This window comes from Oncorhynchus masou, chromosome 15 (genome assembly GCF_036934945.1).
Source record: "Oncorhynchus masou masou isolate Uvic2021 chromosome 15, UVic_Omas_1.1, whole genome shotgun sequence".
NCBI classification, from domain to species: Eukaryota; Metazoa; Chordata; class Actinopteri; order Salmoniformes; family Salmonidae; genus Oncorhynchus; species Oncorhynchus masou.
In genome coordinates, this window is record NC_088226.1 from 26,921,668 (window position 1) to 26,938,384 (window position 16,717).

The 16,717-nt window shown below is 42.5% G+C and overlaps 1 protein-coding gene across 3 annotated transcripts in view; it reads right to left on the bottom strand.

Annotated features, from left to right (window-relative positions):
• The window catches only part of LOC135556060 (ras-related protein Rab-28), a 44,103-nt gene that overhangs the window by 4,637 nt on the left and 22,749 nt on the right, over positions 1–16,717 (bottom strand). For all 3 annotated transcript variants that reach the window (XR_010457940.1, XM_064988945.1, XM_064988946.1), the window contains exons 5-6: positions 2,992–3,095; positions 2,715–2,792 (exon numbers count right to left, since the gene is read on the bottom strand). Coding sequence is in view for 2 of the 3 variants with exons in the window: in XM_064988945.1 (XP_064845017.1) it covers positions 2,715–2,792; positions 2,992–3,095 (182 nt within the window). In the remaining variant the exon portion in view is untranslated. The remainder of the gene's footprint in view (positions 1–2,714; positions 2,793–2,991; positions 3,096–16,717) is intronic.

Consider the following 16,717-nt stretch of genomic DNA (forward strand, 5'->3'; position numbering starts at 1 on the left):
AGAAACTTGAGAAATAGATTGAACAGGAGAATAAACAAATGAGAAGTACCGGGGTTTACGCAGGAAAATGTCCATGACCAAAATACATGTGTGAAACATGGTCATTTACAAACGAAGAACACTCAGAAAAAAATATATATATCTGTGTGCGACTGTAATACTCCCAGGCAGATATGAATTGTGTGTGTGTGTCAAATATTGGTTTATCCATTCAATTAAGATTTGGGAGTATTGTAGCGAGTGAGACTTTAAAAAAAAAACTCTTTAAGTTTAAGCCGTTAGTCTGCCCAAATGTATGTGTGTATTCAAAAAACGTTTCAGAATAGGAGTGCTGATCTAGGATCAGTTCCCTCCCGTCCAATTCATTATGATCCAAAAGGCAAAACCCAAGACGCTTCATGCATACGGGCCCTGGACATTGAGTAACAGTAACAGGGCAGGTTCTGAACTTAGTTAAAACTCAGAACTCAGACCTGGATTGGGGAGCCAGCAAAGACCAGACATCGTGGTTGAAACCCAGGCCCTGGTTGGTTGGTTGATTAACGAGCTGCCGACCCCAGTATCTGATCATCCAGGCACGGGGCAATAACGGAGTAGGCTCCCAGGCCAATGAGATCTTGCCAGTGTCCCTGACCCCCATGTACAGCTCTCTAAACCCGACAGCTGATAATGAGGCTTTTCTTGCCCCCCCCCCCCTACAAGACCCTAGAGCTGCCCCCTGGAGATCTTGCCAGTGTCCCTGACCCCCATGTACAGCTCTCTAAACCCGACAGCTGATAATGAGGCTTTTCTTGCCCCCCCCCCCTACAAGACCCTAGAGCTGCCCCCTGGCCTCCATCCCCAAATGCCTACAACTCACAACATAATTCCAACCATTGTTAACACTACACAGGTAGAAAAGGTAGAAAAACAGACTGTTTTTTGGCAGACAATTCAAAAACATTTATTCTTTCTACTTCGTATTTCTTTCTCCAGTGAATGTTGAGGCCTTCAACTATTGTAACCTCAGTCTTACCCCAAACCGAACCCATTCTCTATCAAAGATAAAGATGCACCACTGATGTGGGATAGTCGGAAGTTTACATACACCTCAGCCAAATACATTTAAACTCAGTTTTTCACAATTCCTGACATTTAATCCTAGTAAAAATTCCCTGTTTTAGGTCAGTTAGGATCACCACTTTATTTTAAGAATGTGAAATGTCATAATAATTGTAGAGAGAATGATTTATTCCTTCTTCCTTGCCTTTCAGGTTATGATATAGGAGTCGTTTTACTGCGGATATAGATACTTTTGTACCCGTTTCCTCCAGCATCTTCACAGGGTCCTTTGCTGTTGTTCAGGGATTGATTTGCACTTTTCGCACCAAAGAACGTTCATCTCTAGGAGACAGAACGCGTCTCTTTCCTGAGCGGTATGACAGCTGCGTGGTCTCATGGTGTTTATACTTGCGTACTATTGTTTGTACAGATGAACGTGGTACCTTCAGGCATCTGGAAATTTCTCCCAAGGATGAACCAGACTTTTGGAGGTCTACATTTTTTTTCTGAGGTCTTGGCTGATTTCTTTTGATTTTCCCATGATGTCAAACAAAGAGGCACTGAGTTTGAAGGTAGGCCTTGAAACACGTCCACAGGTACACCTCCAATTGACTCAAATGATGCCAATTAGCCTACCAGAAGCTTCTAAAACCATGACATCATTATCTGGAATTTTCCAAGCTGTTTAAAGGCACAGTCAACTTAGTGTATGTAAACTTCTGACCCACTGGAATTATGATACAGTGAATTATAAGTGAAATAATCTGTCTGTAACCAATTGTTGGAAAAATTACTTGTGTCATGCACAAAGTAGATGTCCTAACAGACTTGCCAAAACTATAGTTTGTTGACAAGAAATTAGTGGAGTGGTTGAAAAAGGAGTGTATGTAAACTTCCGACTTCAACCCCACCTAGAAAAATAATCTCCAGAGAACATGTCTGGAGCGAGACATGGACATCATAGATTATGTTTCTGTGACAGGCATCTTGACTGACAGATGAGACCACTCATCCAGCTTGTTTAGCCTGGATTAAAGCACTTGGGTTTATTGAGGCAGCTTTCATGGGAGGTGACGGAGGGGAGTGGAGATGGACACATTCATTAGCCTCGGTCTGTTGACAGCAGAAGGGGCAGGGTAGGGGTGGAAGTGCGTTTGAGAGTCACCTCCTAGCCTTCGCTCCCTTGGTGCTCTCCCTTCTCTGGGGGGGTCCTGACCTCCCCATAGAATCAGCCTCATCAGCCGCTCTCTAGCCAGCGCGGCACCAGCCAGTCATATCACAGCCAGGATTAATGCCTCTGGGGGAGATGCCCTGCCTTAATCCCACCGCTGCCACCAGTGACAAGGCCACCTGGTCTGGCTGGTTCATCGAGGCTGAGCTAGGAGGCCCCGTTCAGCCCACATCAGCGGGAGATAAACACAATAAATCAGAAGATGCAGACAAACCTTCCAACCTCTTGATCTCTCGCTTCAAGCACCATTGGGCTCTAACATCAACAACATGGCTGTATTTACAGATGGACAGTGTCAGTCACAGGTACAGCATCACAGGAGTAACAAGAGTCCTCTACCGGGTGCGGTGAACTCGCGACAAAAAAAATGGCGACATGACTCGAGGAGCTGCTATATAATTCTCTCTGGGAAACGCAAGAGAAAGGCCTAATGAAGACTCACCTGGGACTGCTCAATCTCTGCTTTGTTGAGCTTCACCCCCAGAATATCTGCAGCCACTCTCTGGAATGCCAGGAACACCTGAAGGGAAGGCAGGGTGGCAAAAGGAAAGAGCGATGAGCAGAAACACAGAATATGCAATGTGCGCAAATAAACAAATATTGCGCCGCATCAATTTTGCTTAGTCATCATCACAGCAAATGATTTCAGTGGTCTTTTTTTTTTTTTTGGTGTGTGTGCGCGTCACTTTTGATGTAATTTACTGGGTAAACTGACTCACTGAGTCTCCGGTCTTGGCTGATACGAACTGACTGATGAGGCTGTTGTCTTGGCAGAAGCGCTGGTGTTTGTCAGCCTTCACTGTCCTCATGTGCTCCAGGTCAACTGTGGACGAAATGCAGAGCAATATGTCAGCATATTACACCGATAGCAAGATTGACTTCACACAGGGTTACACAGTACACAGAGAGAGCGAACCTCATATCTGGACTTGCACAGAAATGATGAGGTTTACACCAGCTCAAGATACACTCAGGGTCTGCCTGACATAGATAATTGGCAACATCATTTAATTGTTGTGTCACGTTCAGTTAAGGCACCTTTTTGTAAAGTAATTTTTCTCCTTTTCGGGGGAAACTAGGGTTGCAACTAGGGTTGCAGAGGGAGAGTATATTCCTGGAAACGTAATAATTTTACCAGTAAACTATCAGTTTGTTGGTATCTTTCAAGGATTTGATGTAATTTATCACATCTTGTGGCCCCTTTGGCTACTTCAGATTGTCAAAGGTGTATGTAATTACCTTTGGCTGTCTGTGTGGCCTTATCACATACAATGCAGTCGGAAAGTTTTCAGACACTTTTTCCACATTTTGAGAGTTTCAGCCTTATTCTTATTTTTCAGTCCCCCCCCTCATCAATCGACACACAATAGCCCATAATTACAAAGCAAAATCAGGTTTTTAGAAAATCTGGCACACAACACAGTTGAAGTCGGAAGTTTACATACACCTTAGCCAAACACATTTAAACTCAGTTTTTCACAATTCCTGACATTTAATCCTAGTAAAACTTCCCTGTCTGAGGTCAGTTAGGATCACCACTTTATTTTAAGAATGTGAAATGTTAGAATAATAGTAGAGAGTGTGATTTACTTCAGATTTGATTTCTTTCATCACATTCCCAGTGGGTCAGAAGTTTACATACACTCAATTAGTATTTGGTAGCATTGCCATTAAATTGTTTAACTTGGGTCAAACATTGCAGGTAGCCTTCCACAAGCTTCCCATAATAAGTTGGGTGAATTTTGGCACATTCCTCCTGACAGAGCTGGTGTAACTGAGTCCGGTTTGTAGGCCTCCTTGCTCGGAAACACTCTTTCAGATCTGCTCACAAATTTTCTATGGGATTTAGGTCAAGGGCTTTGTGATGGCCACTCCAATAACTTGACTTTGTTGCCCTTAAGGCATTTTGCAAACAACTTTGGAATTATGCTTGCGGTCATTGTCCATTTGGGCAACCAAGCTTTAACTTCCTGACTGATGTCTTGAGATGTTGCTTCAATATATCCACATCATTTTCCTCCCTCATGATGCCATTGATTTTGTGAAGTCTGAAGTATTCAGACCCTTTACTCAGCACTTTGTTGAAGCACCTTTGACAGCGATTACAGCCTCAAGTCTTCTTGGGTATGACGCTACAAGCTTGGGGAGTGTTGTATTTGGGGAGTTTCTCCCATTCTCCTCTACATATCCTCTCAAACTCTGTCATATTGGATGGGGAGCGTTGCTGCACAGCTATTTTCAGGTCTCTCTAGAAATGTTCGATCAGGTTCAAGTCCGGGCTCTGGCTGGGCCACTTAAGGACATTCAGAGACTTGTCCCAAAGACACTCCTGCATTGTCTTGGCTGTGTGCTTAGGGTCGTTGTCTTGTTGGAAGGCCAAAGAGTTCAATCTATGTCTTATCAGACCACAGAATCTTATTTCTTATGGTCAGAGTCCTTTAGGTGCCTTTTGGCATCCCTAAGAGGGCTTCCGTCTGGGCATTCTACCATAAATGCCTGACTGGTAGAGACCTTCAGAAATGGTTGTCCTTCTGAAAGGTTCTCCCATCTCCACAGATTAACTCTGGAGCTCTGTCAGAGTGACGATAGGGTTCTTGGTCACCTGCCTGACAAAGGCCCTTCTCCCCCGATTTCTCAGTTCAGAACTTCCTAGTGCTGGACGTTCGGCCAAACTACTTCAATTTAAGCATCTTGGAGGCCACTGTGTTCTTGGGGACCTTCAATGCTGCAGAAGTGTTCATGTACCCTTCCCCAGATCTGTGCCTCGACACAATCCTGTCTTGGAGCTCCACAGACAATTCCTTCGACCTCAACCTCACCTGTTGTTTTCGCTTCGTCATTATGGGGTATTGTGTGTAGATTGAGGAAAATGTTTTATTTAATCCATATTAGAATAAAGCTGTAAAGTAACAAACTGTGGAAAAAGTGAAGGTCTGAATACTTTCCGAATGCCTGTATAGGAGATCATTAAATAAAATGATTTTATTATAAAAACTTTATCATTAGTAAACCATAAACATAGTGAATACCATTGTTTCATCATTAAATATCCTTCATATTTTTTTATACACACTTTTATTGATTTACTAGAACTATGTCAATATGTATTTGTTGTCAATAATTTGGCATCAAACTGGTGGCAGTTGTGAAAAAAGTAAATAGTTGGAAAAGTTAACAGAGCATTAAAAATAATGCCATTGTTGATTATGTACTTTTTCAAATTAATTAGGCTATTTTGTCTTTAATCATGATCTATCTAGTAGAAACTCATGGACAATATGGACAGATATAAAACAAATGAATACTATATAAAGTTATTTAAGTTTCCAAAGTTATGATGGTTTCCATAGATTCTGTTAATTAGCTAAATTGCTGAAGTTTCAGGCAACTTTGGTAAATTACCAGTAGCTTTGCAACCCTAATTCAGAGTCCCAAGGCCTCCATTTCCAGGTGCGATTTAAGCGCAGTGTCACACATTCCATAACATAGGCATAGTAGAGTTGACCCCTGAAGCACATTTAGCTCTACATGGACCAAGTCAAAAGAGCCCAGCTCTACCCAGAAGTATGGGTGTCTGTTGAGAAAAAGCTGAATTAGAAATCAGGCCTTTAAAAAATGCACACAACGGCCTAAAAACTAGGTCTGTCAACACCACGATGGTTTACAGAATGGGTACAATGCTAGGTGCTTTCCTTTCTAGCCATTGTGCCTGTGTCTCTGTGCAATCAACTCTGGTGCAGTGACACCAGGCGTTTCACTTCTCCCCTTCCCCAATACAGGGTCACATCTGAGTCAGAAGGGAAGGTCATCTGGGGGGTCTTGCTGCTGAAAGCAATAGCTTCCCACTTTGTTACTGGATCTGTCTATGGGAGACGGAGGAGGTAGTAGGCTACTGTATGGAATTGAATTTCTCTCGTCCCTCCGAGTTTTGCTCTTTGTGTGAAGCTTCATTCAAGCGGTCAGTGTTTTGTTCTCATGCCCCTTGGTTTCAGGGTGTGTGTGTGTGTGTGTGTGTGTGTGTGTGTGTGTGTGTGTGTGTGTGTGTGTGTGTGTGTGTGTGTGTGTACGTGCATGTGTGTGTTCTGAAGAGCAATCTAAACAGTGCCCTCCAGTATTATTAATAACATAATAAGTCATAGTGACCCAAATATAAAAAGGCCAGTCACCATCTATAGACATTTCCAAGAGAAAGGCACATTTTTAGACAGTGTTTTGTGATTTTTGTTGTTGTCATGTGAATCATTCGAAGAATATTGGCACCACATAACTGGGAAAAAGTTATTGTATGTGTCATGACATAGGAGTCTGGAACTTACACAAACCTTTTTAGTCCCCCTGGACAGACACACACACACACACACACAGCTTGTCGCATCTCTCCGCACGCATAAACATGGCTGTCTTCTAGGCGTCAGCACGTTATTAATTAGCGTGACTTAGAGGGAACGTACCCCGCATGCTACCAGAAGTAAACCGTGCTAATCCTTTGGATCCTGCACACTTGGGAGTGGTTATCAATCATCTGTCAGAGTCAGATTAGCCAACATTAACACACTGGTGCCGTGGAGTGGCAGGACACTAAGTAAACTTGACGATGGGGAGAAGTGAAGATAAAGCAATTAAAATAAGGTTTCTCTGTTCTGTCATGACAGGCCATACAAAGACAAATAACCCTTGTTGTCTTCTATCATTGCATAGTCATATAGGTGACAGTTTAAAACACAACTATTGTGGATGCAAAGAAAAAAGACGTGTGCAAACAATACTCACCAAGAGACTCAAAGTGCCTCCCGAATGAAAATAAACATGGGCCACGTATACATTTGGGTCAAAAAACTTGACCATTACTTACAAGTTCCTACATTCCAAGATAGAAGACTTCGGTAAATTAATTTTAAAAATACAATAAAACAATACTGCATATAATAATATAGGAATGCAATGACTGATATGTTGGCATAAATTATTATATTTTTTGTTAGAATTCATTGCCAGAAATAATACATATTTTCATTATTGCAAGGACTGCTAATGACAACCACAAATACTGTTTAAATTGCAACAAAACAAAAGTACAATCTCTCCAAAACAGATTCTAGCTACAGTGCCCTCGGAAAGTATTCAGATCCCTTGATTTATTTCCACTTTGTTACGTTACAACCATATCCTAAAATTGATTAAATTAAATCCTCAGCAATCTACACACAATACCTCATAATGACAAAGAGAAAACAGGTTTTTAGAAATGTTAGCAAAGGGTTTTTATAACTTTTGCTAAGAGACTCGAAATTGAGCTCAGATGCATCTGAATTCCACTGATCGTCCTTGAGATGTTTCTACAACTTGATTGGAGTCCACCTGTGGTAAATTCTATTGATTGGACATGATTTGGAAAGGCACACACCTGTCTATATAAGGTACCACAGTTGACAGTGCAGGTCAGAGCAAAAACTCTTTGGCCTGAATGCCAAGCGTCATGTCTGGAGGAAACCTGGCACCAACATTACAGTGAAGTATGGTGGTGGCAGAATCATGCTGTGGGGATGTTTTTTAGTGACAGAGCCTCGGAGACTAGTCAGGATCAAGGCAAACATGAACGGAGCAAAGTACAACAAGATCATTGATGAAAACCGACTCCAGAGCACTCAGGACCTCAGACTGGGGCAAAGGTTCCCCTTCCAACAAGACAACGACCCTAAGCACACAGCCAAAACAATGCAGGAGTGGCTTCGGGAGCTCTTAGATACCGGAAAGCATTTTTCTTTTTTAACCAGGTAGGTTAAGTTCTCATTTACAACTAACTGCAACCTGGCCAAGATAAAGCAAAGCTTTGCGACAAGAACAGAGAACAACAATCAATAACACAAAAAAAAAATCTGTATACAGTGTGTGCAAATGAAGTAAGGAGGTAAGTCAATAAATAGGCCAATAGTGGCGAAGTACAATTACAATTCAGCAATTTACACTGGAGTGATATGTGCAGATGAGGATGTGCAAGTAGAAATACTGGTATGCAAAAGAGCAGGAAAACTAAAATGAATATGGGGATGAGGTAGGTAGTTGGATGGGTTATTTACAGATGGGCTCTGTGCACCTGCAGCGATCGGTAAGTTAGTTAGGGAGACATAAGTCTCCAACTTCAGTGATTTTTGCAATTCCTTCCAGTCATTGGCAGCAGAGAACTGGAAGGAAAGGTGGCCAAATGAGTTGTTGGCTTTGGGGATGACCAGTGAGATATACCTGCTGGAGCACGTGCTATGGGTGGGTGTTGCGATGGTGACCAGTGAGTTGAGATAAAGTGGAGCTTTACCTAGCAAAGACTTATATGGCCTGGAGCCAGTGGGTTTGGCAATGAATATGTAGCGAGGGCCAGCCAACGAGAGCATACAGGTTGCAGTGGTGGGTAGTATATGGGACTTTGGTGCCAAAACGGATGGCACTGTGATAGACTGCATCCAGTTTGCTGAGTAGAGTGTCGGAGGCTATTTTGTAAATGACATCACCGAAGTCGAGGATCGATAGGATGGTCAGTTTTACGAGGGTAGCATGGCAGCATGAGTGAAGGATGCTTTGTTGCGAAATAGGAAGCAAAGTCTAGATTTAACTTCGGATTGGAGATGTTTGATGTGACTCTGGAAGGAGAGTTTAGTCTAGCCAGACACCTAGGTATTTATAGTTGTCCACATATTCTAAGTCAGAACCGCCCGACTAGCATCACTACTCTGGACGGGCGGGTGCGGGCAGCGATTGGTTGAAGAGCATGCATTTCCTTTTACTAGCATTTAAGAGCAGTTGGAGGCCCCGGAAAGAGAGTTGTATGGCGTTGAAGCTCGTTTGGAGGTTAGTTAACACAGTGTCCAAAGAAGGGCCAGAAGATACAGAATGGTGTCGTCTGCGTAGGTGGATCAGTGAATCACCAGCAGCAAGAGCAACATCGTTGATATATACAGAGAATAGAGTCGGCCCGAGAATTGAACCCTGTGCCAGAGGCTGCCAGAGGTCAGGACAACACACCCTCCGATTTGACACACTAAACTCCGTCTGAGAAGTAGTTAGTGAACCAGGAGAGGCAGTCATTTGAGAAACCAAGGCTGTTGAGTCTGCCGATAAGAATACGGTGATTGACAGAGTCGAAAGTCTTGGCCAGGTTGATGAAGACGGCTGCACAGTACTGTCTTTTATCGTTGGCAGTTATGATATTGTTTAGGACCTAAATAAACGTAATTTAGTGCTAAATACAGCTGAATCTTGACTAGAACCAAAAAAATGTATCGTATTACTCCAGTGCTAGCCTCCCTACACGGGCTTCCTGTTAAGGCAAGGGCTGATTTCAAGGTTTTACTGCTAACCTACAAAGCTTTACATGGGCTTGCTCCTAGCTATCTTTCCGATTTGCCAAAGATGCTTCAACAAAGTACTGAGTAAAGGGTCTGAATACTTAAGTAAATGTTATATTTCATTTTTTAAATTTTTTATACATTAGCAAAAAGTTCTAACAACCTGTTTTTGCTTTGTCATTATGGGGTATTGTGTGTAGATTGAGGTAAAAAACAACAACAACAATTTCATCAATTTCAGAATAAGCCTGTATAGAGGTCCTGGACGGCTGGGAATTGAGTCCCAGTAGTGTACTGGGCCGTACTCGCCACCGTCTGACGCGCCTTGCGGTCGGGTGCCTTGTAGATGCCCCAGTGTTGATGGTTAGCGTGGCGGATGTGTTGTTGCTTACCCTCACCACCTGGGGGCGGCCTGTTAGAAAGGACAGTTGCAGAGGGAGGTTCCAGTGCCAGGATCCTGAGCTTTGTACTGATCTTGTAGTCAATGAACAGTATTCTTACATGCATAATCTATGGGCAGAAGCAAGTTTGAAACAACCATCTTTCTGGAAGCTGTGCCTCGCCATTTTCCCAACATTTAGACGAGCCCCCTAGCAATTAGAGTTCTAGCAGAATGAGCTTCAGCCCCTCGCCATTTTAGTGACAGCTAGCAGGATGCACACACAGCAGAGAGAGAGAGGGCAATGACGTGTTGCACATATGTGACATAGTTCGGAATTTTCTGGGACCACTTTCGGCTCGTGCGCGCTACTTTCAGAAATATTAGCTAAGAAATATACAAAAGTACCAGATAATTTATTTAATGGTGCCATCTTTCACCTAGAGATGAAAACATTTAGATCCTGTCCTCACACAGCACGACGCCTTTCTCTACACAAACCACAGATCTCTAACTAGCCCAATTTTCAGTCAGTAATTCAAGATGTATGACAGTAAAACAAATAAAATATCAAACATCATTTTGAATAATATAGGAAAACACTACTTTTGTGAGTGCGGGAGACTGCATGGATATGAAGTCTACATTTTCCGGAGAGGATACTTTGTACCATACGGTGTTCAACTGGGCCGAGCTGAAATAAACTATTATAGTATGTTTATACAGACCAAGAGTTTAGAATTCTTCCATTACCCATGCTTTCCCAGCAAAGCCCACCCCCTGCAAGTGTTTCAGTGTCTATGTTTTTGAGTGGCTCTATGTTTCTCTGTGTGAGTGTGCACAGTGTGTGTGTTTGTGTGCGTGTTTCTGTGTGGGTGTCTTCAATAAAATATTTCATTGGCTTCCTCCCTGAATTGTTACAAGTGGTGCCATTATTAAACATAAGGTTCGGGGCAGCATGTGGAGGGCAAAGGGTGCACAACGCCGAGCTTAACAAGCAAACTTATCCGTACACGGCCGTGTTAAGCAGAAGAATGGGGAGGCTGTTCCCCACTTGTCAAAGGGCACAGAAGGGCGGTCAGTGTAAAGAGTAGGTAAAGGTAAAGAGGATAAATTAGCGTCTGTCTCAAAAGCACTGCATAGGTAAAAAATAAATGGTGTCATACCGTCATTTTTAAAGATTTACCCCCTCAGATTGTTCGTACAGGATAGTGTAGACATCCAAAAGCAACTTGTGAGTCAATAACACTGCATATTTGATAAGTGAGGGAATGATGAAGGGAAACACTAAGATGTCCGTGGTTAAGAGAGAGAGAAGGGATCTCCCAGAAGACTCTCTCGTGGACATACATTTGTATGGTGCAGATGGTGTGGCTATGAAATGCCTGGCTCGGTTTGTCATTCCATTACAGATGTCATAAACAGGTTTGAGGATTGGCGGCTGCTTCACTCATTTGGATTTCATAGGAACCTACAACACCCCACCCCCCCGAGAATGGTGTATATTTTTTTGTTCTATGCATTGTAACTGGGTGAGGGGCGGGCACTTGGTAAAAATAAGAACAACAATTATAGAAAAACAGAAACATCTGTGTGGGCAATTCCCACAAGATCGCTAGACTAAGTCTCTTCGTGCCCTCTGAAAAAACAGTCTGTGAGAGGATTCAGGGATTCATAAAGTCTCGCTTGGTAATTGATTGCTCCAGGTAGGGCAATCTGTGTGGGATTTTGTTTTTCTTTTGTTGTTTTTCTTTGCGGACTTTAGGAGCAGAAAAACACATATGGGCGATTCTCACCAATACGACCATGAAGAGCAGACTGACTGAGTGGGCGAGGGGGGACCCTGACAGTGGGGTATACGCTGCTTAAATACATAACGCACTTACACACACGTATACACAGACACACTCACCGGTAGTATACAAAATGTAGCCTAAATACAGAGGCGCCTGACGTTAGGCCCGGGCATTAAGAGATGCGCCGTAATGCAAAGACAAGAGAATCCCTATGCTAGACAGGCAGATTAAGACCTGACCTAAAGGCCCTGTTGAGTAACATTAGCGAGAGGCTTCCTGTGTAGACACCACTCTGTGGGCAGTTCATCATTGGGGTGGGGTGGGGGGGGGTTCAAGGCGGGACAGTCGATAGCCATCATTACACATGCAATGGGACTGTGTGCGCGTATTTTACAATAACATGGCGGCAACAATGTCTCCCTATCTGACAGAGGGGATGTTGAAAAGAGAGTCATCAGTATTAGTCTTTATTTTCGAGTGGGGCGGACTGGGGGAGATGTTTTTTTTGTTGTCTGGTTACCATCTCAGATTCTATACCTCATCCAAAGTGGTGTCCGGGCTGGGAGGTTGGAGGACGGGGAGGGGATTTAGAATAAAAGGAGGGGGCCCCGTAGCCACCGGATGGTCTTTAAATCACAGAGGGTCACTTCCCAGAGCATGCAAACATCCCATCGCCTACAGAGACCCTGCTCCTCACTATCAATTAGCTCAATCGTAACACAATAATTAGCTTGAGCCCCAACACACAAATGCCTATCTGGTATTATCAGTTGCGACACATTTACATTTTAGTCATTTCGCAGACGCTCTTATCCAGTTAGTGCATTCACTACAGTTGTAGTTACAGAACAAACAATAATTTTTTTAGGGCCGATACTGATTTTGTGGTCGTCAAGGAGGCAGATGGCTGACATTTTAGGCCGATATCAAAAGGTTAAAATGTTATGACATTGAATGGGACATTTTCCCAGCCATGTATGCATTAACGCCAATCTAACTACATAACAAAATGATAATAATTGTATTTGAATGGTAAATCATATTCAACAAGAGTGTGTGCATTCATTAAGTTATTTGAACTTGTTTTGGCTGATCAGTGGAGTCTATGGTGCTACAGATGACAACTTTTATTCGTCTACTGATCGACATTTGCATAGAATCATCACTCCAGCATGTCATGCCTGTATGGAAGCACATCATATAGGCACTGCTGTTAGTTTGAGAATATAAAATAACATATATTCAATGCAAATTTCTCCAACATAATGATTTGTGATCATGGATGCTTATGAAACTAGTATTTTTGTCATTTTCTGTGATCAGGAAGAAAGAAAAAGAAAAATCGGTGTCAGGAACGCATCTCTAAACAACTCGGCTGCCAGGACAAAACTCAATTGTCTAGTTCAGCTATCTGTCAACAAATGGGCCGTTTGTAAATTGATCCTATTGCTACGATTGGATAGAATGAGGCTGTAACTCCGCTCCCTTTCACATCTCATATCACTTGTTGTAGTTTACTGCTCCCTATGAGAACTAGCTCAATGGCAATGACATTTGCTACCAAGCCATAAATGTGCATAATATCTAACAAGGAGAGCGAGGTTAGGAAAAATAAAACGACGAAGCACATTCTGTCTGAATGACTCAAATCATAGTTAAGCGAGAACGTGCGCATTGAGCTTCTTGGTCCATAAACATGATTCTTAGGTAGCTAAACCTATTGCCAACCTTTATTTAGGCATTTTAATACGCTTCCTTCTTTCCCTATTACGACAATCATCTAATCCGACTATCAACTGCAAATTTACGGATACGATTGAGGCTGGTCAGATCAGCACACTAGTAAATAGTTGACGTTACAACGCAAGTCAGATGGCTCCTAGCCCAAAATGCTGCATGTTCAAAATTATTACCAACTAAAGTTAGCTAGTAGTGATAGAGTCGACTTGTTTGCGAAAGACCTAAGAGCCGGCTCTTGTAGGTGAACGTTGGGAGCCGGATCGCATATCAGAAGAGCTGAATCGATTTATAAAAATATTTTAAAAATTAAGATAAGAATAATCAAAAGATTTAAATGAATAGAATTAACTAATTCAGATGAAAAAATAAATGAAACAATATAGGCCTAAATGCTAAAGCACACACACATTCGTTCTGACTGTCTGCTCAGACTAACAGCCTCACCTGTTGTTCCTGTCAATCAGACACGCAGTGTCAACCAAAGAACCAACGTTGCGTGAGGGAGGGCCGAGCCAACTCACTCAGTCACACACTTAGCAGCCGAGGAGTGAGAGGAAGGACAGCTGTGAAAACGACAGCTGGAAAATGAGTCGGAAGCACAGTAGCATTTTAATAATGTAGTCAATGTTAGAGCACAGTGTAGAATTTGCCAAAACAAAATCTCATATAAAGCCGGTTCTACGCACAACCGGCATATGCGAACTGTGCAACCAACTGGGAAGCTAGCTGTAGTGATAGTGGTGGAGCCAGCACCTCCACACGTGGGGATGTATCCACTCAGTCAAGTAGGCCTACTCCGCGACCCACAGCAACAGTCTTCTATGGACCAGTTCATACCAAAGTCCATGTCTGTAGCAAAACAAGGCCAAATTGATATTGCATTGGCTAAAATGATTGCCACCGATATTCAGCCATTTTTGATCGTGGAGGACGGAAGTTTTACTGACTGCTGGACTTCTTACATGTTGGTTCCATGTCACTTCATTGAAGATTTTTCGATGTCTTGCTGTCTTCTGGACTGCTTTGAGTTCAGCGACAGACACCTCAGAGAACTTGGCAGAGGAACTGTTGAGTGGCCAGAGAATGGCAAGTAGATGGAAAAGTGGTCTGTTGTGTTTAGCGACAATGCAGCGAACATAACCAAAGTCATGAAAATGTTCAAATGGGCCCATCATCCATGTCTTGCCCACACAATCAACCTGATTGTAAGAGATGCTCTGAAGGTGTTGAAGCCCACTGTGGACAAAGTGAAAGCAGCTTTGGAATACTTCCACAGGTGCACAGTAGGTGCTAAAAAACTAAAACCTACACAAGCCAGATGGGGATGCCTGAGCTGAGGCCTAAACAAGACTGCACTACATGGTGGAATTCAACATTTTATATGTTGAAGTGGTTTCTTGGGTCAAAAGATGCCATCATCTCTACCCTGGCCATTGTTGATGCTCTGAACCAAGAGGAATAGGTGGTGTGCAGAGTCCTGGAACACTTTGAGCAGGTCACTGTGGAGATCAGTGGAGAGGTACAGTAAGCAGTTCTTACTACATAATTATTTATATATAAATATGTATATGAGTAGTAGATGAGAATGCACCTGAACTAATAAGTTACTGTAAAAAATGATACTCCTGGTTAAGGGTCTGCAGCAAATCACAGCCAGCCGCCAGAGAGAAGCAAATGTCACCACAGGACATTGATGGACACCCTATGTTCATCAATGGACAGAAAGTTCCACAGAATGGAATATAATCACGTGTGATCAGAAACCGCTTGACCCCCAGGTTTAAGAAGTTAGCCTTCAGTGATGCCAGAGAGATTGATGAAGCTCCTCAAAAAATAACCTCATCAGTAGGGAGGGACAGCCCCTGCAGTCAGCTGGCTCAGGCACCAGGGAAATAGGAAGAAGAGGGATCAGATGGAGCAGAAACACCAGCAATAGTGTCACAAACATCTGTTGTTTGGATGCTGTTTGACGAGAGAGCAACTGGGGATGCAGCACGAAGGAATCCCTCAGCAGATGCCATAATGGAGGAGCCCCTCCTCCAAAGATCTGCAGATCCTCTGAGCTGGTGGAAGAACAAGGAGAGGGTCTTCTCGAAAACAGGACAAATAACTACTGAGAAGAAACCGCACCAGCCCCTCGAAAGTGAGGCAGCTTGCATTTCTGAATGCAAATCTCTCATAAAAGCAAAATATGGTCAGCGTTGCTGTGTGCTGCTGGTTATAACATGGCAATGAAGAAGAGAAAAGAGGGACCAGTTTAATGTTTTAAGTGGGATGCTGCAGTTTTGCACATTGTTATTTATTTTTCTTTGATATGGTGCAATATTCTATTATTATGTTGTTCAAATTGTATTCATTTTGAATGGTTAGATTTATGCACTTTGTTTATATACAATGCAAAAGTTATACTTTAAATGCACAATGGCATCCTTCTTTATTACATTTATTTCAATTTGTGGGATGCTGCAGTTTTGCAAATTGTTATTTATTTTTCTTTGATATGGTGCAATATTCTATTATACTGATTAGATTATTCATTTTGAATGGTTAGATTTATATGTACTTTGTTTATATACATCAAAAGGTTTTAAATGCAAATGTTTAATAGCATTCTTTTTCATAACAAACCAATGCATTTTTAAATACATTGTGGTTAAGGTATAATTGTTTTAACACCAATCATAGTCAAACTACCGCAAACTGTTTGAGAAAAAAAAAGAGCAGGCTCTTTTTGGTGAGCTGACCCGAACGAGCTGGCTTACTGAAAAGAGCCGGAATGCCCATCACTATTAGCTAGCTATATTGGCTCCTATCTGATACCTTAGCTTAGTGGCTATTATAGCTAGCATAGCGGCTACTATAGCTAGCATAGCGGCTACTATAGCTAGCACAGCGGCTACTATAGCTTAGCACAGCGGCTACTATAGCTAGCACAGCGGCTACTATAGCTAGCACAGCGGCGGCTATTATAGCTAGCACAGCGGCTATTATAGCTAGCATAGCGGCTATTATAGCTAGCGAGCTAAAACCACAGATGAAAGGGTTAGCTGGTTATCATAATCTTAGCTGGTCACCTAGATAGCTAGCTTGCTTATTGCATGTCCTGACACAAGCCTTATTATTAGTGAATTAACAATTAACAAAGATTTTGGTCACTGTGTCAATTCATCCATTTCTCAATACTGCACCTTTC